Source organism: Monopterus albus, unplaced genomic scaffold, assembly GCF_001952655.1.
Source record: "Monopterus albus unplaced genomic scaffold, M_albus_1.0 scaffold78.1, whole genome shotgun sequence".
NCBI lineage: Eukaryota > Metazoa > Chordata > Actinopteri > Synbranchiformes > Synbranchidae > Monopterus > Monopterus albus.
This window is the reverse complement of record NW_018127958.1, coordinates 192,757-215,073: the sequence shown is the minus strand read 5'-3', so window position 1 is coordinate 215,073 and position 22,317 is coordinate 192,757. Positions and strand designations below refer to the sequence as shown.

Sequence of the window (22,317 nt, the reverse complement as noted above, 5' to 3'; positions counted from 1 at the left end):
AAGGGCATAAAAAATTTGTGAGATTAAAGTAAGGCTGAAGTCAAACATTTGGTCATCTAGAAGAAAAGGCCTGGTATTTTGCAGGAACAGGACAATTCAGCATGTAAAAACCCACGAACAATGAAGAGAATATGTGCAAAGCCTGTTTTTAAAATTTCAAGCCTTAGCTGGGTCTCAGTTGATCAATAATTGATATGTGTGAGACAGTAGACAGTGGAGACAGTAGTGGGCACTAACAGGGAGCATAAAGATGACCCTGTTGATGGTAAGTTTTGTTATTATTTTGCATATATGGTAGTACACAATTTTTAATTTCAAGTAAAAATATATGCTGTTGATAATCGATGAGTGGCCCATATCCCTGACCACAAAACAAAGAGACTCCAGACAAAGGAGACAATATAGCTTGTTTATAAAATATTTAGTAGTTCTACTAAGGTAGATTCTGCAGACTTGGAAAATAAATCTACCACTAGCAAAGTTTTTATTCCAATTTTCATGCACGTCTGTCAGTGTCTCATTTCTGTGTATCCACAGTGTTTCATATAAAAAAAAATCTCCATGAAATACACAGAAAAAGAATGGAAAAGAGAAGGAGATGTAAGTTTTTACCTGACCCTGCCCCAGTTTGTGACTGTTGCTGCTGGGCTGCACGACTAGATGTCACCTAAGGGATTGTAGGGTAACGTGGAGCAACGGAGGGAAAAATAGTCATGATGGGGGAAGATGGGATGAATGGAGGGAGTGATTAGTCAGGGAGGGGCATGTCAGGAGGGGAAAAAGGGAGAGACACAGTTAAGAAAAGGAGATAAAAGAGAATAAAGAGTAGTGGCCACCACAAACATTTTTGTACAGTGAGTTTTTTTTTGTTAGTCTTTGATAAGTACCAGATCAACTGGTGGTGAAATCCCCACAGAAAACAGGGTTGATTCAAACTGAATCACAGAAGAAGACTACGATGTCCTCAGAGCTGAGCTTATAGAAATCATTTTTCTTAAAGCCTTGCTTCTTCCCCTACTTATGGACAGATCACATAATCCATAGTATTTTCATATCTTAATCTTTGTCATCTCTCATAAACCATGATATTCAGAAATAGATAAATTAGCTGAAAGTCTTATTTAAAAATAACTCTCATTACAAAGTGTAAGACAAATTCCTTTGCCTGTAAATCACTTACATTGATGCAGTATGACTGATATGAAGATATGTGAATATCATGCAATGAAAATCAGCAATCTTGTTTTCATTGTGAGCTGAATTTAAAATAGAATTTACCTGTCAAAAAAGTCATGGGCCAGTGTGTAAGGCAACATTAGATTGTGAGAAGCCTTTATACCACACATTACACGCTGGTCTGTCCTAATACATCCTTCTTATTCTTAATAGAGTCTCCAGTGACAATAGGGAGAGCATGTACAAGTACCCCACTGAGACTTATATAGCTTTATGTTAATCCTTAAAGCTGTTAAGGTCATTCAGATATATTATTACTACACTGACATGTTTTCAGTAGTACAAGGCCACGTTATGCAAGAACACAGTCCGAGTCACCTTGGAGCATTGCCATCACTACATATACAGAAGTTACACTCAGGCAATCAGAGTACTTTAAACACTCTGTCTGAATCTGTATCTATCGTCACATTAGGGCTGAAACACACTCAAACAAATACTGTACTGTATGTATAAACTCATGTGAACACACACTTAGAAATGTATAATGCAGCAAGCAAGTGATCATCTAATTACCAGCGGCTCACTGCATGCAAACACATGCTCTCCCACACAAACACAGCCGTGAGTTACATTAGAAGGCTACCTTTGTTCCTCTTTCCAGGTGTGAATATTTGCAGCAATACAAGTGTGCAGAATGACACTAGTAGAATAAAAGCGTGTCTACTCACCAAAGCTTCACTACACAAATATAGAAACACGCACAGGCACTCCTATTATGGTATCAATGGCAGTCTGTGGTTACATTTTCCTGAGCCAAAGTGTGTCTGCTGCCTTTGGTTCTGCAATGCTTTGTTTGCACAGAGGTCATGGAAACAGATTGATCTGTGGCTGAGTGGATTAGCTTTCTTTCCTTTTTTCCTTTCTAAAAAACCTGACATGCAGTTTATGGAGACAAACAGACAGAGAAGGAGAGGCAGGGGGTGAGACTGATAAGGACTAAAAGAAGGGATAATCAATGCAAGTATAGTACAATATATAACATGTTTTTGACTCAGTCGCATTGTAACACTGTGTGTCAATCTACATATTATTGTGTAAATGTGCAAGTGCTCATACAACATTCCACCTTGAGTTTCTAGATCCAACCTGATCTCAAGATGGAAGACATAAATCCTCATGGAAGCTCTAACCTAACCTGCCTCAACAATATGAAGAATTGGGTGTTTAAAACCAACAGTCCTGTGTAGTGAATACTGTGGAAGAATCAGTCAAGAATCAGTCAGAACCGGTGGCCATAGTGTTAGAGATAAAAAAAAAAAAAAAGGTGGCTAGAAACTAATTAAAATTCAGGTCTTATTTAGAATCAACACTAGGTAAATATCTTTATTAGCTTGCTCTTAAACAGTCAAGTCAATGTCCATGAGTTTGATTCCTCATACGTTTAATGCTCTTCTCAAAACTGTCAAGAGCAATATCACCTGCTCAGTATTTGCTAAAGTCTCATTTTTCTAACAACTTCCATAAATAAATCAGTATTTTGACATCAACTGCTTACAAACAACCAAAAATGTTAATGTTTTAAATGATAAAAAAGCATGATTCATGTATATCTTTATTCTAAAAATGTGAAACTTGGTGATATAAGACTTAGGCCATATACATAAATAACTCATGCAACTATAACTGATGATTAAAAAAAAAAATTATAAAGGCGGTCATGTTGAAATGCATCAGTATCCATAATTTTACTATAACTTTATACAGGTAATATAGCTTAGCCTTTCTTATAGCTGGAGCAACAACCTACCATGGATAACTGCAATTACATTCAGTCTTTAAAAAATAAAGCTTGCATATTTGAGATGTTAATGAAACCTATTATAAGTGCACATGTAAAAGTGCTTTATGTATACAATGTCCCTTAATCTGTTTGAGTGTGCATGGAAAAACAGTTATTACAGAGTGGATTATTAAATGCAAGATGTGAGCCACTATCTAGAACAGATTGCACCATAAAAATGTCCTATACAAGTCCCCCGTGTTAGTGTAGTAGGTTATGAAGCTAAGTGAGAGATCTGTGAGTCAGAGGCTGATGAGAGGCAGAATCCTGCTAATGGTTTATGTTACTTGATTGTGAGTATAGGTGAACTGTTGGCTGAACTGTTAACTGACAAAAAGCCTAACACACTGCATGAGGAAGAGCCCTATCTCAGTCTCACTTGGTGTCATCTTGCAGCGGTGCTTCTTTTCTCCTCCAGTAAAACAGTGGGATGTTTGAGGTGCCATGCATCCATGAATTATTGAAGCAAGCCTCTCAGTGTTATAAATACTCTACAAAAAAGCAGCAACATGTGGTCCTTTTATCTCTCTCACTCTACTTGAAATAGGCACTTACAAAAACTTTAAACGTACACACTCCTGTACACACACACAGTTGAAACACCCCTGCCCCACGTGCATATGCACTCAAACAGGCTTGCAAAAAACACTAACAAAAACATGCATATACTGAAGATGCACCTGTCTATCTAGCACCACTGGCTTGTGTAAAGCTATGTATTCATGAGCAACGAGCCCTGCTAACAACACTGGCCCAATTACACTGGCAAGCCAGAAACATCATGATTGAGAACACACACACACACACACACACACACTCGTGGTTACACAGACAGAGATGGTGAGCAGAGAGGACAGGGAAGAGAAGTGGAGGAAGAGAAAGAGGACAGGAACACAGCAATACAGAAATCCAAAAAGAGCAAGAATAAAAACTTCTGTCATAATTGTCCATCTACTAATCTGTCTATTTTTTTATTATCTTTCCATCTTTCCCTCCTTTAGTTTCTATTTATTAATTGGAGGAATGGAAGCATTTTCTGAAACCAGCTTTGACATGAGCTTTGGTGAGACTGTACGGGGGAAACTAAATATACATGTTATCAGATATCACCCCTTTCACTTTTCTCTTTCCAACAAGCAAACAAACACAAATACACACAGACTCTCCATATTTGCCTCTTACAGTGGCTACATCTTTTAATGAAGCACTGCAGCTGCTTGGGAGTTTAGCAGATGCATGGGTGGATGTTTGAAAGTAGTGTGCGCTGTGCGTGTGCAAGCATGCGTGTATTCAGTGCATTATCACACGGACATGGACACGGACAAAAAACAAAAAGGAAAAGAACAAATTGTCTTCTGCAGGCTGAAGAGCAATGCGGTGGGGAATCTCTGTTCATCGGCACACTACTGTGATTGATATGTGGCTTTGTGTCTAGCTTTATTTCCCAGATCTGTGTGTTTTTAATCGTCTCCTCATATTGGAGCATCTGATTGCCTTTCTCCCTTTAAACAAAGAAATTCCTCTAACCCTGTTTCTCACCTTCTCCAACAAACAGAGTGCTATAAATTGCTTGAAAATCCAGTAGGATTAATCACTTCAGTGAGGCTAATAAACTGACATTTTGTATACATACGTACACAGATCAAATAGGCTCAACTGTGATGATGGACAAATCCTCTTTCGGTGAAAGTGATGAGAGACAGAATTACATGTTGCTGCAGAAGCAGTATATGAAAACGGGGGGTAGAGGAAAAAGCGGAATGTTTGCTTGCTTAGTTTGTGATGGAAAACTAGAATGGCAGCAAAGAATCTGAAAACACGCATCTCTCGACACTTTGTTGATCTTTGAAGGCCTGTCTGTCCTCAGTGATGATAAGAGTACAATGCAGTTAAACTATAAAGAACTCTCTTCAGGTGAGAGTCACAGTCACAATCCTGCGATGTTAAATATTAAGATTTTCTGGTAGTCAGGTTAATGAATCAGCCAAGTTTTCTGAGGAGAGACACTAAAGTTTACCCACACCACTGATATTTAAATGTTAGGTTTTTTATATCATCGTCAACAACATTAGGATCCTCATTAGCATCTGCGTACAGCAGCATCTCCTACCTGGTTGTAGCTGTGCACGGCTCCTCCAACCTGCCCGCTGCGCTGAGGAGTTGCTGCGGAGATGCTGTCGCTAAGGGCGAGGGTCTGGTTGCTATGGTAGCTTGCAGAGTACTGAAGCGAAGCCTCTGGGGTGGAGTTGAGCTGCAAGGAACTCTGGGAAAGAAGAGCCGGTCCTACCAACAGAGATAGGAGTGGTGTACGGATGTACGGATGGGGGGGTGGGGGGCATGAAGGGGAGAGATTGAGAGGTGAAGAGTGAAATGGGGAAGAGGGAGAGCAGAAATTTAGAGCAGATAGTGCAGCAGTGCAGCACTTGGTGAGTTGGAGCTGGCATACAAGGCGCAGGCAGATGAAGAGGATGGGAGGAGGACGGCTGAAAGGAGAAATTTGTTAATAGATGGAACATCTACTTGAAATGTTGCATCCCCATACATGTACAGTAAAATTTTACATTATACTGTCTGCTCAAACAACTCAGTCTAGTGCAGAATGAATCATTAATCATCGTTTCATTTCTGTTACTGTTCACTAAACTTTTCAGGATACTGAAATATGGCTTCATACACCAAAATAACACTAATATCCTAAGCACCACTAAGGTGTTAATGTAGAAGAATATAAGAACCAAGTCTACTTTAGTCATTGTTGGGTATGGCTGCAACAACACACACCATGTACATACATATATCAACCTCACACCCAGTTTAGGATCGGCATCACTGATATCATCCCCTAACAGCCGCCTTACTGATTTCCACAAAAAGGTTATACTGAATGGAATAAGAACATCATAAAGCACTTTTTAAGATGGACTATCTGCTAAAGTGTGCACGGGGTGATGAGGTGAACTGAAGGAATCCGTTACAAACCAGTCAGTAATCAGAGGTATGTATGAGTAGTTCTATAATTTATATGTGTTATGTGTGTGGTTTGGTTTTAAAGGTCTTAATACCATACGTCCTTATAAAGTCTACAATAAATGTTGTCCCCAGAGCTTTCCAAGGACATATTCTTTTTTTCACCCGTAATTATTCTTCCCCTTTAGGCTATTTGCCTTTTCTCTGTTTCTCTCTTTTCCCACAATCCCTTTCTCCCTGTGAATCTGTCTGCTGTAAACCAAGATCAACTCCTCTGTTTCTCACTTTCACAAAAGACTAATTTTTCTCATTTCAGTTCATCTCTTGGTTTATATGAATTATTAAAGAGCCATTTGTGTTACACAGACTGAGTGGGAGCTCCCAAACCTGTCATCACTCAGCCTTTGTTTACATTGAGCTTTCTGTGTAACAAAACCTGTATATGTTTGTTTTCAGGGTCCATATAGTACCCATGTTGTAAAGTGCATTTTTATTGTGTGCTTGTGTGTGTGCAACAAGGAATTGCACTAGGTTTGTGTATTTATCAGAGTCCTGCACCAGATGAAGTACCTGCAGGTACCCGATCGGTAACACAACAAAAATGAGATGTAACAGGTAAAAAGTCAGTTTACATTAATTAATGGATATGGGCATGGGTGAAACAGGACAAAAAGTGGGCAGGCAGCGAGTACAATAAAATGATTAAAATTAAAATAAATAAATAATGGCACAACATCTTTTAATTTAACCCAGCATAATTTTATCAAGCTTAAATAAGAGATGCAGGCTTTGTGAAGGCACAACCTTTGACCTGTCAACTCACCTCCTACACTAAGTCCTTACATGTCTCTGTTGACCATCAAAGATTCTCCCTCTTTTTTCTCACATAGAAAATATAAGGTTTTCAGAAGCTCATTCAAATTAGGAACACTGTATTTTGATTCAGTCTATTAAAGGCTTACACACAGAGAGCCATCATAAGATGCTATGTACTGCACATCATCTTCCAACACCAAGCTGAACTCAGCCTCTAGGACAACCACTTCCACTTCAGACCTTTGATTAACAAGATCCCAACATGACCTGAAACCATTTAGGGGGCAAAAAAGTGATAGTAAATGGCAACGCCACAAAGGAGTGGGACAGAATTTATGCCCCAAAAAGCCCAGAACCACAGACTGAAAGAAAACAGACATGGGCAACCACATTGGGCAAGCCCTCAGAAGACATAATAGGGATGATTACTACAAAATCTGACACAGAAAAATACTGGCATCCAGCAATGTACCCACAATCATGAGTATGTGATGCAGACACATTAAAATGTGCACACTAACGCTGCTCTCTTCTTTTCTCTGAATCAAAAATGCTTAAAGACGAGCCATTTGTTTTCTGGACCATTCAGTTTGATGTCTTCTTAACTTATGTAAGATTAAGTAATAGCAAATAAACTTCATTCTGCTGTTTAATGAAGTTTGTCTAATTAGTTTGCAATAATCAATATAGCAGAAGTGATTAAAATACTGTACATGCAGTAAATAGTGTATATACTTCATGGTATAATTCATGGTTTAATTTTAAGTATAATCCAATAATGTACAGTTTGTACTAATTTCACAAATTGGCTTAAATGAAGATGTGGACCAAATGTGTAAAAGCATTTGAGCAGAGGTAGGTAAGATATTTATGGCTGACAAACCTCCAGAGTGAAAGGAAGTCCTACTGTGGTCAGATGCCTTCCCATTTGCCAACCTGCTCATCTTACTTCAATTTTTATGCATTTATTTAGTTTCATATCTCAGTCCTTAAGTTGTACAAATTCTTTGATGTTGCTATTTTCTCCCCAAAAATGTAATAATTTGTGTTTAACTACAGGGGTGTGTATCTCTCCCTTTCATGTGATTTGACCCGTATCTCAATACATGGTCCATGACACAGATACATTTGTAATGATACAATACAGTACAGTTCAGAGCGATGTCAGTTCTATTTAGATGACATTCAGTTTTAATTTAGCTTCCATTTAACTATGCATATATGACAGGTTATGTAGACAATTTAAAAAAGTCAGTGTTTTCTCAAAGCTTCTTTGTATTTTAAGCACAAAACATGATGTCTACACTTTTCAACAACAGTAAACCAATGGGTGTGTGTGCACAGTAAATCTTTATACTGTCCACCTGCTGCTTCACCTTGTCACACAGTGCTACAGTATGATGCAATTTTTCAGTGAAATGCTGCAGACTTGTTACTGTGTACCTCTGCTCCAGAGTCATTATCATTTGTCTCAATCCCACATTTTCAACAACAATATACGGGTGTGTCCTTGTAAATGAAATAGCTGATAGCTGCAGTTATCACTGCTTGCCTCAAGCTGACTGCTCCCACAACCATACTGTGGCCTCGGATCCATCACTGTGTTTTATGGGCATGTGTATTATTGCATGATTAATATTACACAAATTTATCATTTTCTACATCTCACACACACACACACACACACCAAGTTTATACCTGCTTATAAAGGTTGGTTTTAAAATAACACAAAAGCTGCAGTGTAACTGCTTAGAGAACTGCTTTACTTTTCAAGTCATAAACCTTTTTTACAATTTTGTCTTAGTACACGTGTTGTTCTTCAGTGGCATGTTTCCAACTACTGAGCTGAAAGCAAAAGCCCTCCCGGTTTTATGCAGACATACACATTAAATGAACTTATAGTACATTAATTTCCTGGAGACTTTCCTTAAACCAAGTCATCTCTCTACAATTTAATGATTGACATTTGGGGGACTTGTTTTTTTGTTTGTTTCTTTGTTTGTTGTCCCCCAAAGGAAATTCAACTTCCCACAATGTGTGTAAAAAGATTTATGTCCCCACAGCATGACTAACAATAAACACACACACCGAAAGCTATACGGGTTTATGTGCGCCCACACATTGTGATGCATTTGGTAGAAGCTCATTTATAAAATGTGAAAAGCAGCTGGGTATGGAGTACCCGCAATTACAGTGTCATCTCTTTGGACTCAGCAAAAGCAGAGATAACAGGTACTTCCTACAAACAACATAAAAATCTAATTATCTGACACGTCTCCCTACCGTTCTGCATGTGCTTATTAAACGTTCAACCTGCAAACTGATAACAGCACATTTGAGGTAACATAAATCTTATTTAAAAACATGTATTTTTGCATATAATCTCAAGAGACACACATTTTTGATAAGCACATAAGCCATGGTACATGATACTTTGCATCACACACACTGCGACTGGGTAAAGATGAACAGAAACCAGACACACACAACACACATCTTTTGCAACACATACACACAAACACACAGCAGTGAGAAAAAAGTCTGTAGCAGAATCACAGACAAAAACTGGTCCATGTATGGTAAGGAGTGGACAATGGATGACGACACGGTGTGGGCATTAATGGTATAAAAGAGTTGTAACTGCACAATTTTCTTCAGTTGTGTTGATGAACCAACTCCAGATCTTTTTGCATATAAAAAAAGGATCTGAAATATAAAATCCTTCTCTCTGAGCAAAGACCTTTCCATGACAATATCCAAACCAGCTTTTTAAGTTCTATCCTGTCCATTATTTTTTCTATCCTACATATGGAAGACTTTGACACGATAAAAGCAAATGCATGCTACACAGAGCATGTGTACGCACAAATATTGTGTAGATGCTTTACAGTAGCCAGCACATAGTAATTTTATGGTATGACATGAGTAAACTCCTCACACAAAAATGCACTGAGCAACACACATAGCACGAGCTCTTAAAATGCCATCCATTACAGCAATATCAGCTATCATAAAGGTCAGCACACAATAAGTGAAATGGGAATGCGGTGTTCCAAAACCAATGACCTGCAAAGAAAATGCCAAGCACATTTAGCGAGACCTCATACTGTACACAGCATCCCTTTCAATCCGCAGGATGGAAAAGCTTCTCTAAGCCTGACAGTTGGTATAATGGGGTGGCCTGGTGTGTCCGTGTGCTGCCTGCCTGTCTGTCTGCACATCAAATGAATCACACAATGACAATTAACATGCCTGGTTTTAGAGTCAGATGTGTTTATTAATCAGCTCCAGTATGCCAAGCTACAGCAGGCATTTCTCTAACTTTTTGTGTGTGCTTTATCCAACTATATACAAAATGCTTAATCTGCAAAAAATAAAAAATCCTGAGGCAAACAGTAGGTTTGTTTACACTAGCTGGGGTGGCTGCTATAAAGCATCTACTGGCAAAGTTCTGAAAATAAATAAATAGAAATACAACAATTCCCGACCTAGAATGAAATCCTTCAAGAGAAACTGTGGATAAACATAAAAATAAAAGAACTCAAATGGAATGCGGTTTGTACCTTTATGCAATTACATTTTGTCTGGTTGGGCACTTCTCCTTTACTATGAATAAAATTAATAGCACAAAAAGGGATTTATATAATTGGAATTTAAAAAGACATTTCAGATCAGTAGGCTGTCTCCCTGTAGCGCTCCCCAAACACAGACACGCACACAGAAAGATGTTGATAAGAACACTTACGTTCTCCACTGTCAAGTATTCCTGATTCCTGGAGGGAGCGAATACAGGAATCCACCAACTCCAAACCTGTGGTCAGCTCATCCTCAATATCCTTTTGTCCATCTGCTGTAGAGGATAAAAGAGAATGAGAAATGAAGAGAGAGAGCGAGAGAGGAAAGAAAGACAGATGAACGAGCTCTCTCGGGTAATCTGACTCCTCTGATCTCAAAATTATACTGTAAAACATATAACATACTGTATAACCCTCCACGTTTTAACTTGGGTATGAACTATAGAACATTTGATTATATACTTGAAAGCACCCTGATAAATCCACCCTGGGAGTTACCTGTCTGGAAAGCCTTTTAAAATGTGTTATCGATTCAGTGTTAAGTGCTTAAGTACTGTTCTTGAAATTTGTGTGTATGCGAGCAGCAGATGAGTGAAACCAACAGGCAGATTGTATGCTTACTGTATAGTTCTTACACTGACCACCAACACCAACAGTGTCCTCAGTCTGACACCACTTTGAACAACTGATGTGTGTGTGTGACAAGGCTCCTGTGTGAGTGTGTCCTCTCTTAATCCATCAGGCAACTGTGAGGTATGTGGGTGGGTCTGTCTGCCCATAAGTCACTGTAATACAGGTATAAATTCCAAATGTTCCTTGATACACAATTTTCCTACTGTGCCAGTCAGACACGAGGCAGAATGAGCCCTGTTGGTGTCAGGGCAGCAAATTTAATCCATCAACTAGCAAATATGGCAGAGACTTCCTCAGAATTTGGAAGCAGCCAGAGCTTTCACATTCACCCTAAAACCTCAAAGGCTGTGTCAGCAGTAGTATGCATGATCAGTCAAGGTTTTGAGTTTAAAAAAATAAAAAAATAAAAAAGGTTTGAATAGCCAGTTCGTGCAACAATACTTCTACATCCATTGGTGGGCAGTATGTGCATGCGTATGCCTGTATAAAAACATATGATCATTACCTGGGACATTCCAGCGAAACTGCTCATCCGCTGAACTGCAAATAAAGAACATAGTAAATGATCAACCTATTGAAGCAACAATAACATACAAAAGTGCAGAAGAGCACTCACATTTTTAAGTCAACAGCAGATTACAATAAAACAAAGTAGTTTTTTCAGTTGCTACCAAAACAATGACACACTTTGCATAATTACAAAAACTGACACTCAGGGAGAAAAACTCAGCTCAACTTTAAACACATTTTCTGGTTTGCACCTAAGTCAGTTAATGTAAATGAAGTGTGCACCATTTGATTCTGGTGTTTTTTCCAGTTTGTATGTAATGCTTCATTTTGCAGGGTGTGTCAGGTGCTTTGCGTTTTGGGTGAGTGGTTCTGTGAATTGTTTAGAGACAATGAGTCATGTTGTCAAAATTATGTTAGCAACTGAAAAAATATGAGGTAATATATTCAACATAAGAATAGAGACAAGTCACTTTGCAGTTCTTATTTGTAAAGGAAACATTCAGTTACGACCTTGAACTCAATGTTCACTGGCATTGAATAGAGGGTGTACTTTCTATAATATTTGTAAAATATTTAAAATATTTACCTAAAGCAACTGTCAATGTCAAATTAGTTTCATGTTCTATTCTGCTGAATTCTGAAAAAAATGTGTTTGATCTGTAAGTGTGATACATGTGTGTACTGTTTATGTATATTTACTGTAAGTGAGGGGGTGAAATGAAAACCACCATTTATAATGGGGCTTTACTTTCATGTATCTACTGAGTCTCAAAGATTCTTTGATCTCACATATATAGATTTTACAGCAGCTCAGTCAAATTATGAATGTCATATTTTAGCACTATTTTGTTGCTGCACAACAAACGTCCAGCACCAAACAAACTCCTCCAGCCTCCAAGTCAATGCATTAAATGCAGAGTATCATTCCAAAATGTCCAGTTTGTGTTAATATTTGTGAATTATTTATTTTACTCAAAGCACCTGCAAATGGGCTAAATTTCATCATTAATGTTCTCGTCTGCTGAATTTTGAAAAGGAAAAAAAAAAAAGTAAACAGCAAAATAATCAGAAATCAAGTAAAACTCACTCCTAAATGTCATTTCACTTGAAAGCCAGCCCAGGCCAATTACACAAAACTGTAACATTTTATAAGATGAAGTCCTGTGCCCTCGGGTAACAGTATGCGCGCGCGCACACACACACACACACACACACACACACACACACACACACACACAGGTAGAAAGGCAGTTATGTGGAATACTAAACAGTCTGAATGGGACAAACATGGACACAAGCCAAGTAATTCAGACAGCCAGTCTAGTAGTTTAGATGAAGTCAGACACAGAGTCTATATATGTGTCAGTTTGTCTTTCTGTGTGATGCATCTCTAACTTTCTCTTTATGCCTGTCTGTTTCCTTCTCTGCCGTCTTTTCTCTCAGGTCCAGGGGTTAGGGTCTCTCTTGTCATGGAATCACACAAAGTGGAGGTTGTAAAGGCAACTGTGGCTATAAACTGCATAGCTGTTTAGTTAACACAAAAAGACAGAAGAAGTGATGTTAATTGCAAGTAAAGTCTGTTTACTTCTTATTTGATTCTACATATTCTTTCCCAAAAATTTCTGATTTTAGACAGTTTGACTGGCTCCTGTTATTACAACACCTCAAAGCAGGTTTACCAACCTATACAGTGCATGCATGTGTACAGTATATATCATCAGAATACTCAGCTTGAACTAATGTATCCAAGACAAAAAATAAACAAGCAATGTTTCTGTTGGTATGGTAACCTTGTAGTGATACATACAGTACATGCCTGCGGATATGAAGTTCATACTACTCTTTGACTTGATAGTGTAATGGAGAGGTTTGGGGTACAAAGGTTTTCAGTTTTCTTTTTTTTTTTAACTGATAAAAACTAGTAAACGCAATGATAATGCATTTATGGTAAAAGTAACAAGTCCTCTGGAAAGGAATCCCAGTCGCCACATCCTTCATGACTCATTAGTCCCCAGCCTGGAGAGCATTGCTCTGAAACGGTTACAGTGGCACACAGTTACACACAGCTCAAATCCTCAAACCACCTCCTTTCACAGATAGTTGCACTTAAGAACACTTGCCTGTTCTGATAAGACTGTCGGTGTGCATGTGTGTATGCACTCTCAGCAACTACACATGCACACATCCAGTCTCCTCTCACATAACACAAAAATATACACACAAGCACACATACAGGTAAAGCATGCACATTCTGTACTGAGCAAATATAAATGGCCTTTTGCTTACTAGAATTTGTGCACAGACACACATTTGCATACATACTGTACACACCAAGACCAACACATACAGATATACTGTAGATAAGTATAATAAATACCCACATATATACTACATAAGGTGCCAAAAGTGCTTTACATCTTTGATACTGTATATGCTGCCCTATTGAGCTGTAGAGGGTGATAAATGTCAGGCTTGGCAGGATATCCTGGGCTACAGCATTTCATTATTACCAGCATTAACACAGGACCGTGATAGACCATAAAGTCATTTACTTAAGCTTCAGCAAGAAGAAGTAACACTAAACACACCCTGCAATCTAGCTTTTGAAAACTCTGTGTGTGTGTGTGTGTGTGTGTTTGAGGAACCAGGGATATCAATCAATTTCAATTTCCAGTGATTATTTAGCAAGTATAAGATAGGTTGTAAAAACTAGCCCTGTTAACAGAAAGTGACAATGGCCCTGTAACAGCATGTCTAATATATTACAGCACAGGGAGACAGAGAAGCACTTGTTCTGTTGAGAGGAATAGAAAAGACTAAAAATAAATTCCCATGAATGAGACAGACCTCTTTCAGTATCACAATTTTAGGTTAATAATTTTTAATCTTTGGATTAGATCCGGTGACAACGAGCGGTACAGATCGAAAGCACAACACAGAGACTGCCTCACCTTTTACTTTTCTTCAAATAAAATCTAATGCCATCTTAATAATGTCACATGTTATAATTACATAAAACCCCCATACACAGTGTTTTTAAAGAGGTTGTCAATATAGCCATCTAGAATAAGTTATAAGTCAGTAAAGCAGGGACTGAGATGGTCCTGCTTGATCTCTTTAAGGCTAACTCATTCATCATTTCCTCAGATGTCAAATGCCAAGGCCAGCCACAGCAAACTAGAGCAGCTGATCGAGCGGAAGGGATGACTTTGGAAATGACAGCAGGAACCCACGTTCTGCAGTTGAGGGGTGACACCCCCTCCTAACTAAACTCCACACTTTGTCAGAGAGACTGCTGTTTGAAATAAACCTGAACAATAGAGAACAACTCAAGACAAACAAGGGGGAGACTGGTCATTACAAAGAATCCCAGTGTATTTATTTAGCCTTTTTCATTATGCAATAAGCCTACTAATTAGTGCAATGAATGTCATTGATTGCATCTCCCCTTTGAACATAAACAGTATATAACAAGGTGGCCATGTGAGCAAAACCGAGAAGGATGACATGAGAACACAAAACATTTCCTTAGTTGCCAAATTGTAGTCATGAAAAAACAGCAAAAAAAATACAAACAAACAAAAAAACTAGTGTTGCATTTAGTAAATAATCTTTAAAAAGTGACTTATCTTGCACAAAGCAGGGGAAAGCACTGCATAAGACACCGGAGAGCCCCACACACTAGTTGGTATATTTCTGAAACTGTTGCTTCCATGTGTTCAATAGATGTGTTTTAGATTATAAATTTGGTTACACAATTTTGAATGTAATTATGTACATTATATTAGTATTTTGACTGTTGCTTTAGGCAATCTATATTCTGCTGGTATACTCATGTCTTATGACTGACAGTAACATGGAAATTTTGAGAGATGCCTCAAGGACACTCAAAGCATTTGGATATATGTAGTTATGCATATCATAAAAATCTCTGATTTACTGGTTCACTGGGCAACATCTTGGGCTCTATTTTCTTGCCAGCGCAATTTCTGCATCACCTCATTTGCAGTCCTTATGCAGTTTTCCTCAGGCACATGTCTACTTTTCTTTGCTCATTGGTGCGTTTGGTATTCTCCTCCCGTGAATGAATGCGCTTACGCAGAGGTGGGAGGAGAGGCGCAGTTGAGGCCGTGCGTATGCTAATTAGGCAGTGCAGTGAAATTTTGATGAAACAGCGATAACACCTTCTCAGACCACCTCTTATCACGGTTGCAGGTGCATTTGCAATTTTCCTGACAAGCGCCTAGGCTGGGAAACATAAGATCAGGTGCTCACATGTATTTTAATGGACACACCAACTTAAAATTAACCATTAAATCCACAGTTGATCTGTTGGAGTTCACTCTGAATAATTTGTTGTGTATCGTGAATAATATTTTTAAGTAAGATTAATAAACTATTTATCAAGATGTGGCTATATGCATCAGGACGCACCATCTGTAGCCTACTTACAGGACGCAGTTTGTGTTTGGGAATCCACATCCACGTTAAAAAATTACACATAATAACGTGAAAGCTGGTCATGAGCCAAGATAAATAAACAACTTGCAGACATCAGATTAATCTCACTGGACTCTAGAGCAGTGGAGACATGTTCTCTGGAGTGACAAATCACGCTTCTCTGTTTGGGTTTGGCAGTTGCCAGGAGAACGGTACTTGTTTGACTGCATTGTGCCAAGTGTACAGTTTGGTGGAGGAGGGATTATGATGTGGGGTTGTTCTTCAGGAGCTGGGCTTGGCCCCTTAGTTCCATTGAAAGGAACTCTTAATGCCTCAGCATACCAAGACATTTTGGACAATTTCATGCTCCCAGCTTTGTGGGAACAGTTTGGGGATGGCCCGCTCCTGTTCCAACATGACTGTGCACCAATGCACAAAGCAAGGTCCATAAAGACATGGACGAGTGAGTTTGGCGTGGAAGAACTTGACTGGCCTGCACAGAGTCCTGACCTCAACCTGATAGAACACCTTTGGGATGAATTAGAGTGGAGACTGTGATCCAGGCCTTCTTGTCCAACATTAGTGTCTGACTTCACAAATGCGCTTCTGGAAGAATGGTCAAAAATATCAATTAACATACTCCTAAACCTTGTGGACAGCCTTCCCAGAAGAGTTTAAGCTGTTACAGCTGCAAAGGGTGGGCCAACATCATATTAAACCCTATGGATTAAGAATCAGTTGTTACTCAAGTTCATTTGCATGTGAAGGCAGACAAGCAAATACTTTTGGCGATATAGTGTAACTACAGCAATCCCCGACTCCACCTGCTCACGATGTATTTCTCCCTCTAATAATATATTCCGCCTCTTCTCCACAACGCACCCAGTAACGCCTGGCTGTGCACAGTACTGAGCTGCGTCTGTGGTCATCAAAAGTGCAAAACGCTGTTGAACATGACCATATGTGCCTTGCACCTCGAGTTTAGCAATGCGCCCTGTTGCAGGAAAATAAAGCCCCTTGACTGATACAGGAGATAATTTCAGCACTGACAAGCTGCTGGCAACACAAGATAGTCATATAATACGTTTATATACTCAACGTACACATATAGACTAAATTTAAAAAATCTTTATTCTCTCCTATGCAGCTGAAAACACAGAGACATTAACTATCTGTAGTAAAAAAAAATATATATATATATATATTGTTGAACGTTTACATGAACCAGCTGCCCCTGGTCAGTTCTGTACTAAATGTAAATATCTTCTCATCTAGACTGAAGGGCAGTCTGAGGACTGACTTATTTGATCCCACAGATCCAGCGCCCTGTACACTGGTGTGGTGTAAAACGAAGGCTTTCATGTGACAAACTGGAGGTGATTCTTTTGAAGGAGAAGAATGCAGCAAATTTGCACCTACTCATTTTTAGGCGTGAATCTCATTTTGAGATCCACTCACTTTTTTGTTGATCTGTCTGTTGTATGAATGCATATCTACCCACTGGTGGTTGTCATAACAACAGTGTCATACAGCATGACAGTGTGACACCATAGCAGTAATTTGTCAATCAAGACAGAGGAGTGGGCTTTTATGTTTCAGCACAGGGTGTGGGGTGGGGAATGTGTGTGTGTGTGTGTGTGTTGTCTTCTTGTACTTGCTTCATATTGAGGACCAAATATGTATTTTTTGCTACAGAGTGAGGACATTTATGTAAAGTGAGGCCATGCTGTCTGGTCCTCACTTTCTGAAACACATTTTCGAGGGTTAAGACTTGGTTTTAGGGTTCAGGTTAGAATTAGGATTAGGTTAGGCTTAAGGTAAGGGTTAGGTTTAGGCATTTATTTGTGATGGTTAAGGTTAGGCTAAGGTTGGGTGGTGTGCATGCACGTGTGTGTAAGAAGCAGAAGGATGTCAAACTACCTTGGTGTTGGGAGTGGGCAAAAATGCCAATGTGAGTGAGGAGAATGAAATCAACACAAAACTACGTCATACATTAAACTCAGACTAACAAAAAACATGTCAAAACACTGAGGCTGTAAAGCAAAATGTGTTTTTGTTTATGCAGATGTATGGGTTGTCTACTTTCACTGTACAGTGTGTATTTGTGCGTTTCTGTGTGTGCATGTATATACCATTGTGTAAGCTTTCTGATATTCTATTCAGGAAGCTGTCTATTGTGCATACAACAAGGCTGACAAAAAACTTTTATGAATATGACACTTGAATGACAGTTCAACATTTTGGCTGGAAGAAAATTCTCTAGTCACTGAAATAACTTCTAATTCCTGACTACTGACAGCTCCAACAAAAAACCTTATTCCTATAAAAAAGAAGTTAAACAATGCACTACAGTACCGTCAACTCCAGCAGAGATATTCTGCAGCTTTTTCCTCTCCCATTCATCATCTTTCAAGTCCTACAATATGCAGACTTTTAGCCTACTATGCTATTCTTTGTACATGGATTAACAGGTTAGCTTTCATAGGACATGCTGTCATGGCAACATGCTCATAATCTCAGCTCTACAGCACTCAGAAGCAGCTGACTGTACCATGAAGTCAGTTCATCTAATTCTGTCTAAGCTGGGGCTATCTGGCTTCACTGAGCCCAATATTGGCCTTACTGGATAGGTGGTATAACAAACCATGTTATCAGCTGGCTCTGTTAAGTGTGGATTTCCCAAGTGGCTACGACAACCATAAATATAGTAGTTAATATAACATGAGATGAAACAGTGATACCTGTGGGGACAAAGAAACTTTTGGGGATATATTAGAACGGTCTCTGCTGCCAGAGCCGGAAAGGAGAGGAGTCACACCTAATGTCAATCTCACTAGTATGTTCATTTATGATAACGGGAAATATATTACAATGTTTGGGTTATTTTTCTAATAAAAGAACAGTTATCATCACCGAGTCTTCTCATGTTATTCTGAGCTTCAGTGATGGCATTTAATTATTTTTTCACCACTTTTGCAGTTACCTTACACATGAATTAATCTTTAAATTCCTCATAACCCTCCAGCAGAAGCTCTCACTGTGCTGGGGTTACTCTGTTCTTTGGACATTTGCATGTAGCCACTGAGAAACCAGCAGGTCATGGTTTTGAGTATAAATACTGTATATACAGTCTAGTCACTGACCACAACTTATCTTGGATGATTGAATCCAGCTTTTCTAATCCACAACTCAGCTGGGGTCAAAGAACCAAAATATCTGGATTGGGACTCATTTGATCTTGGGTCTGTTTAGCAAAGAATACCCCCCGGCTATGTGTCAGTATTTCGTATTATGTGTAAACTGGTATATGTGCATTCAAAGCTGTGTGTGTGTGTGTGTGTGTGTGTGTGTGTGTGTGTGTGTGCGCGCGTGCACACCTTTTATTACTCACATTATGGGGACTAGGCTGTCCTCCTGGGAACCCGATGCTGGCCTCCCCCCATGTAAGCCACTGAATTTTAGACTGAACTCTTGGTTTAAAGTTAGGTGTTAGTGGTGTTTATGGTAAATGTTAGGGTAATTCTCCAGGAAATGAATGTAAGTCAATGTAATGTTCCCTGAGTTAATGAAAACACAACTTGCATGTGTCTGCGTGTGTGTGTGTGTTTGCACTAGGTGTTAGATGCTGCTAAGCCACTGCAGACCAGACATGGTGATATATTGTGAGCTAGACCTTGCCAGCTTCTCTCCCACCAGTTAATTAAAACCTCAGCCCCAGGACTTCACTATACTGTATGTCACATCAGGATTCTTACCAATCAGTCACACAAATGCATATGTACAGTACATTCCCACAAACTGTATGTATGCATTCATGTAGGCTATATGAACACGGACACACACAGCTCTTATACACCATGTTATAGTACATTTGTAATAGAGCATAAACATGCATTTCTACTGTAAAGAGACCAGTGTCACTCTCCTGTAGAGCATTACGTGTCTATAGCATTAGTACAACAGGGGAACCTGTGACTGGCTACATCATTATTACCAGACAAAACCTGTCTATGTGGGAATGGGTTGAATAAAAACTGTTCAGAGAAAACAACTAAATGCATTTCAGTGGTTTGTTACTATGAAGAGTAAAATGTGTCCACTTACAGGTTTTTCTTAAGATTCAAAGAAATTGAACACTAAGTGACTGATTTAGCCAGAAGTGTTAACTTACTTAAAGAAACTAAGATCAAGTTCTGTTACTCTGCTAGAATGCAACGATCTCTGTACTGTTACAAGATTAGGGTTGATTTCAAATACAATGAACAGGCTCTTAGTAGACTGTATTGTTCATCATGTTGACCTGTTGCAAGTTTACACAGTACTAGTGTCATACAACATTTTCAGACATTTACTTGTGTTTCCTCAGATTTGACAAGTTAAATAATGTGCTTATTAAGCCTTACAATTTTCTCTGCATGTACTTGTTTTTTTATTCTGTAACTATCCCACTCTTCAAGCTGTTTCCCCCGAACCATAAATATTGACACTATGACACTCATGTTGAGCCATTATGCTGATCACACATTCAAGTAGCAACAGCTTCTATGTTGGTGTAAGATTACAAGAGTGTTTGTGTGTGTGTGTGTGTGTGTGTGTGTGTGGAGCCACAAAGTATTGGTAATTGGTCTCATGGGGGCCTCAAAGAGAAAGACATCATGAGGCAAATAACCTCTCATCTCTTGCATACTGTGCAAACACATAAATATACTGTATACCTGCCCTGGGAATGGAAGCTACTGATAGTAACTAGGTGACTCCCACTACAGTCAGTGGTTAGGTTAACCTGGGGGATGAGTGATTTAGTCGATTACCTCTGCCCCCAAAGCCCTGAGATGACCAATCCATCCATGACATCACAGTACCCTTGAGATTACAGCCTATTTAGCAGACAAGCTACAGATGTTGGTGGGGTGTTTCTTGTTGTTGACCACAGTACATCCACTCACATACATGGTTACCTCCAGAACAGATTCTCTTTCCCAACAACCTTTCTCTTCAACCTAAACATTTAGGTCATTTGTCCCTACTTTGGAATATGACCTACAGGACCCTTCCAGCAGGTTAACATACTTTGATCATTGTGGTATCATACTCTATGCTTCATACAACCATTCCACCACCAGGTGTACTGGACCTTCGTCATCATGGAAGCAATCATAAACACATGGCTTTTACACACAATAAAAACATGGTTAGGCTTTAGAGAAGGTCATGGTTTGGGTTATAATAGCCTTCATTGTCACTGATACAATAATAAACACAAAGTTTGAATGCTCATGCATAAAAAACACAATATTGCACACAGGCATCAACCACCAGTCTCCTGCAAGAAAGTCCTGTATTTTCTGACCCATCCATCGACCCCAACCTGCTCCTAATGCAAACTTTGCTGCTCTGTGTACTATGTCACCCATCTTCCTCATTTGATTGTGTCATAATTACTATCATCTCTAGAGGTCACCTAATTACAACACATTACCGTTTGCCATAATAACCTGCCGACGACACAAGTGACAGTCTCCTCCCTCCACTTCATCGTGAATGGAGGAATTTCCATGAAAACAAAACTGTTTACAAGCTGAAAATGGTATGTAAGTGTTCCAATGCTCTATGAAATATGTCAAACAGAAGTGGCAGATATACAGCACATTTGCTCCACATACTGGAGTCTGAGTTGGGAAATAAACAGCATCAGTTGCTGATTCATTTCAGAGAGCACATTTCACATCTAGATTTAAAAAACCTTCTGGTGATTGACTACCCACTGTTCAGGCCTCATGGAATGCCTACTGAAACCTCTATAAGCTTTGTTTGAACTTATTTGTATTACAGTAGTCACTGTGTTGCATTTGTACTGCTGATTTGCTGTCTTGGAGCTTACTGTTTTCATTAATTGAGTTTTCTGGGCCCGCAATATACATCATTTCTCCTTTTGACTTTAATTTGCTGGTGTACCTAGCAGCCTGTGATATTACTATTCATATGTACATTTGTATTAATATGCTAATATCAGGGCTACTTTGTCACAAGTGATTATGATTTAGTCAAGGAGGCCTTAATGGAGCCAACAGCGCATGTCTTTCTGTAAATATTGCTGATGGTTTTCTTAAAAGGCTTATTTTATTTTATATCACATTGTAATTATTGTTAACCTTGTAAGTGAACACAAATAGAAAATTCTAATGCACATTTGTGTGTATGATACCAGATCAGGACGCATCGTCTGTGTATCTGTTTGCATTCATTCTTTAGGAATCCAAACAGATTTTCAATTTCTGACGTTTGTTTGTAAAAACATAATAGGATATTTTCTGCATCTGTGTGTGTGTGTGTGTGTGTGTGTGTGTGTGTGTGGGT

The 22,317-nt window shown here is 39.0% G+C and overlaps 1 protein-coding gene across 1 annotated transcript in view; it reads right to left on the bottom strand.

Annotated features, from left to right (window-relative positions):
• ctnnd2a (catenin (cadherin-associated protein), delta 2a) overlaps window positions 1-22,317 on the bottom strand; it is a 228,182-nt gene that overhangs the window by 124,879 nt on the left and 80,986 nt on the right. The window contains exons 5-6 of the mRNA XM_020606459.1: window positions 11,516-11,550; window positions 10,550-10,652 (exon numbers count right to left, since the gene is read on the bottom strand). Coding sequence (XP_020462115.1) covers window positions 10,550-10,652; window positions 11,516-11,550 — 138 coding nt within the window. The remainder of the gene's footprint in view (window positions 1-10,549; window positions 10,653-11,515; window positions 11,551-22,317) is intronic.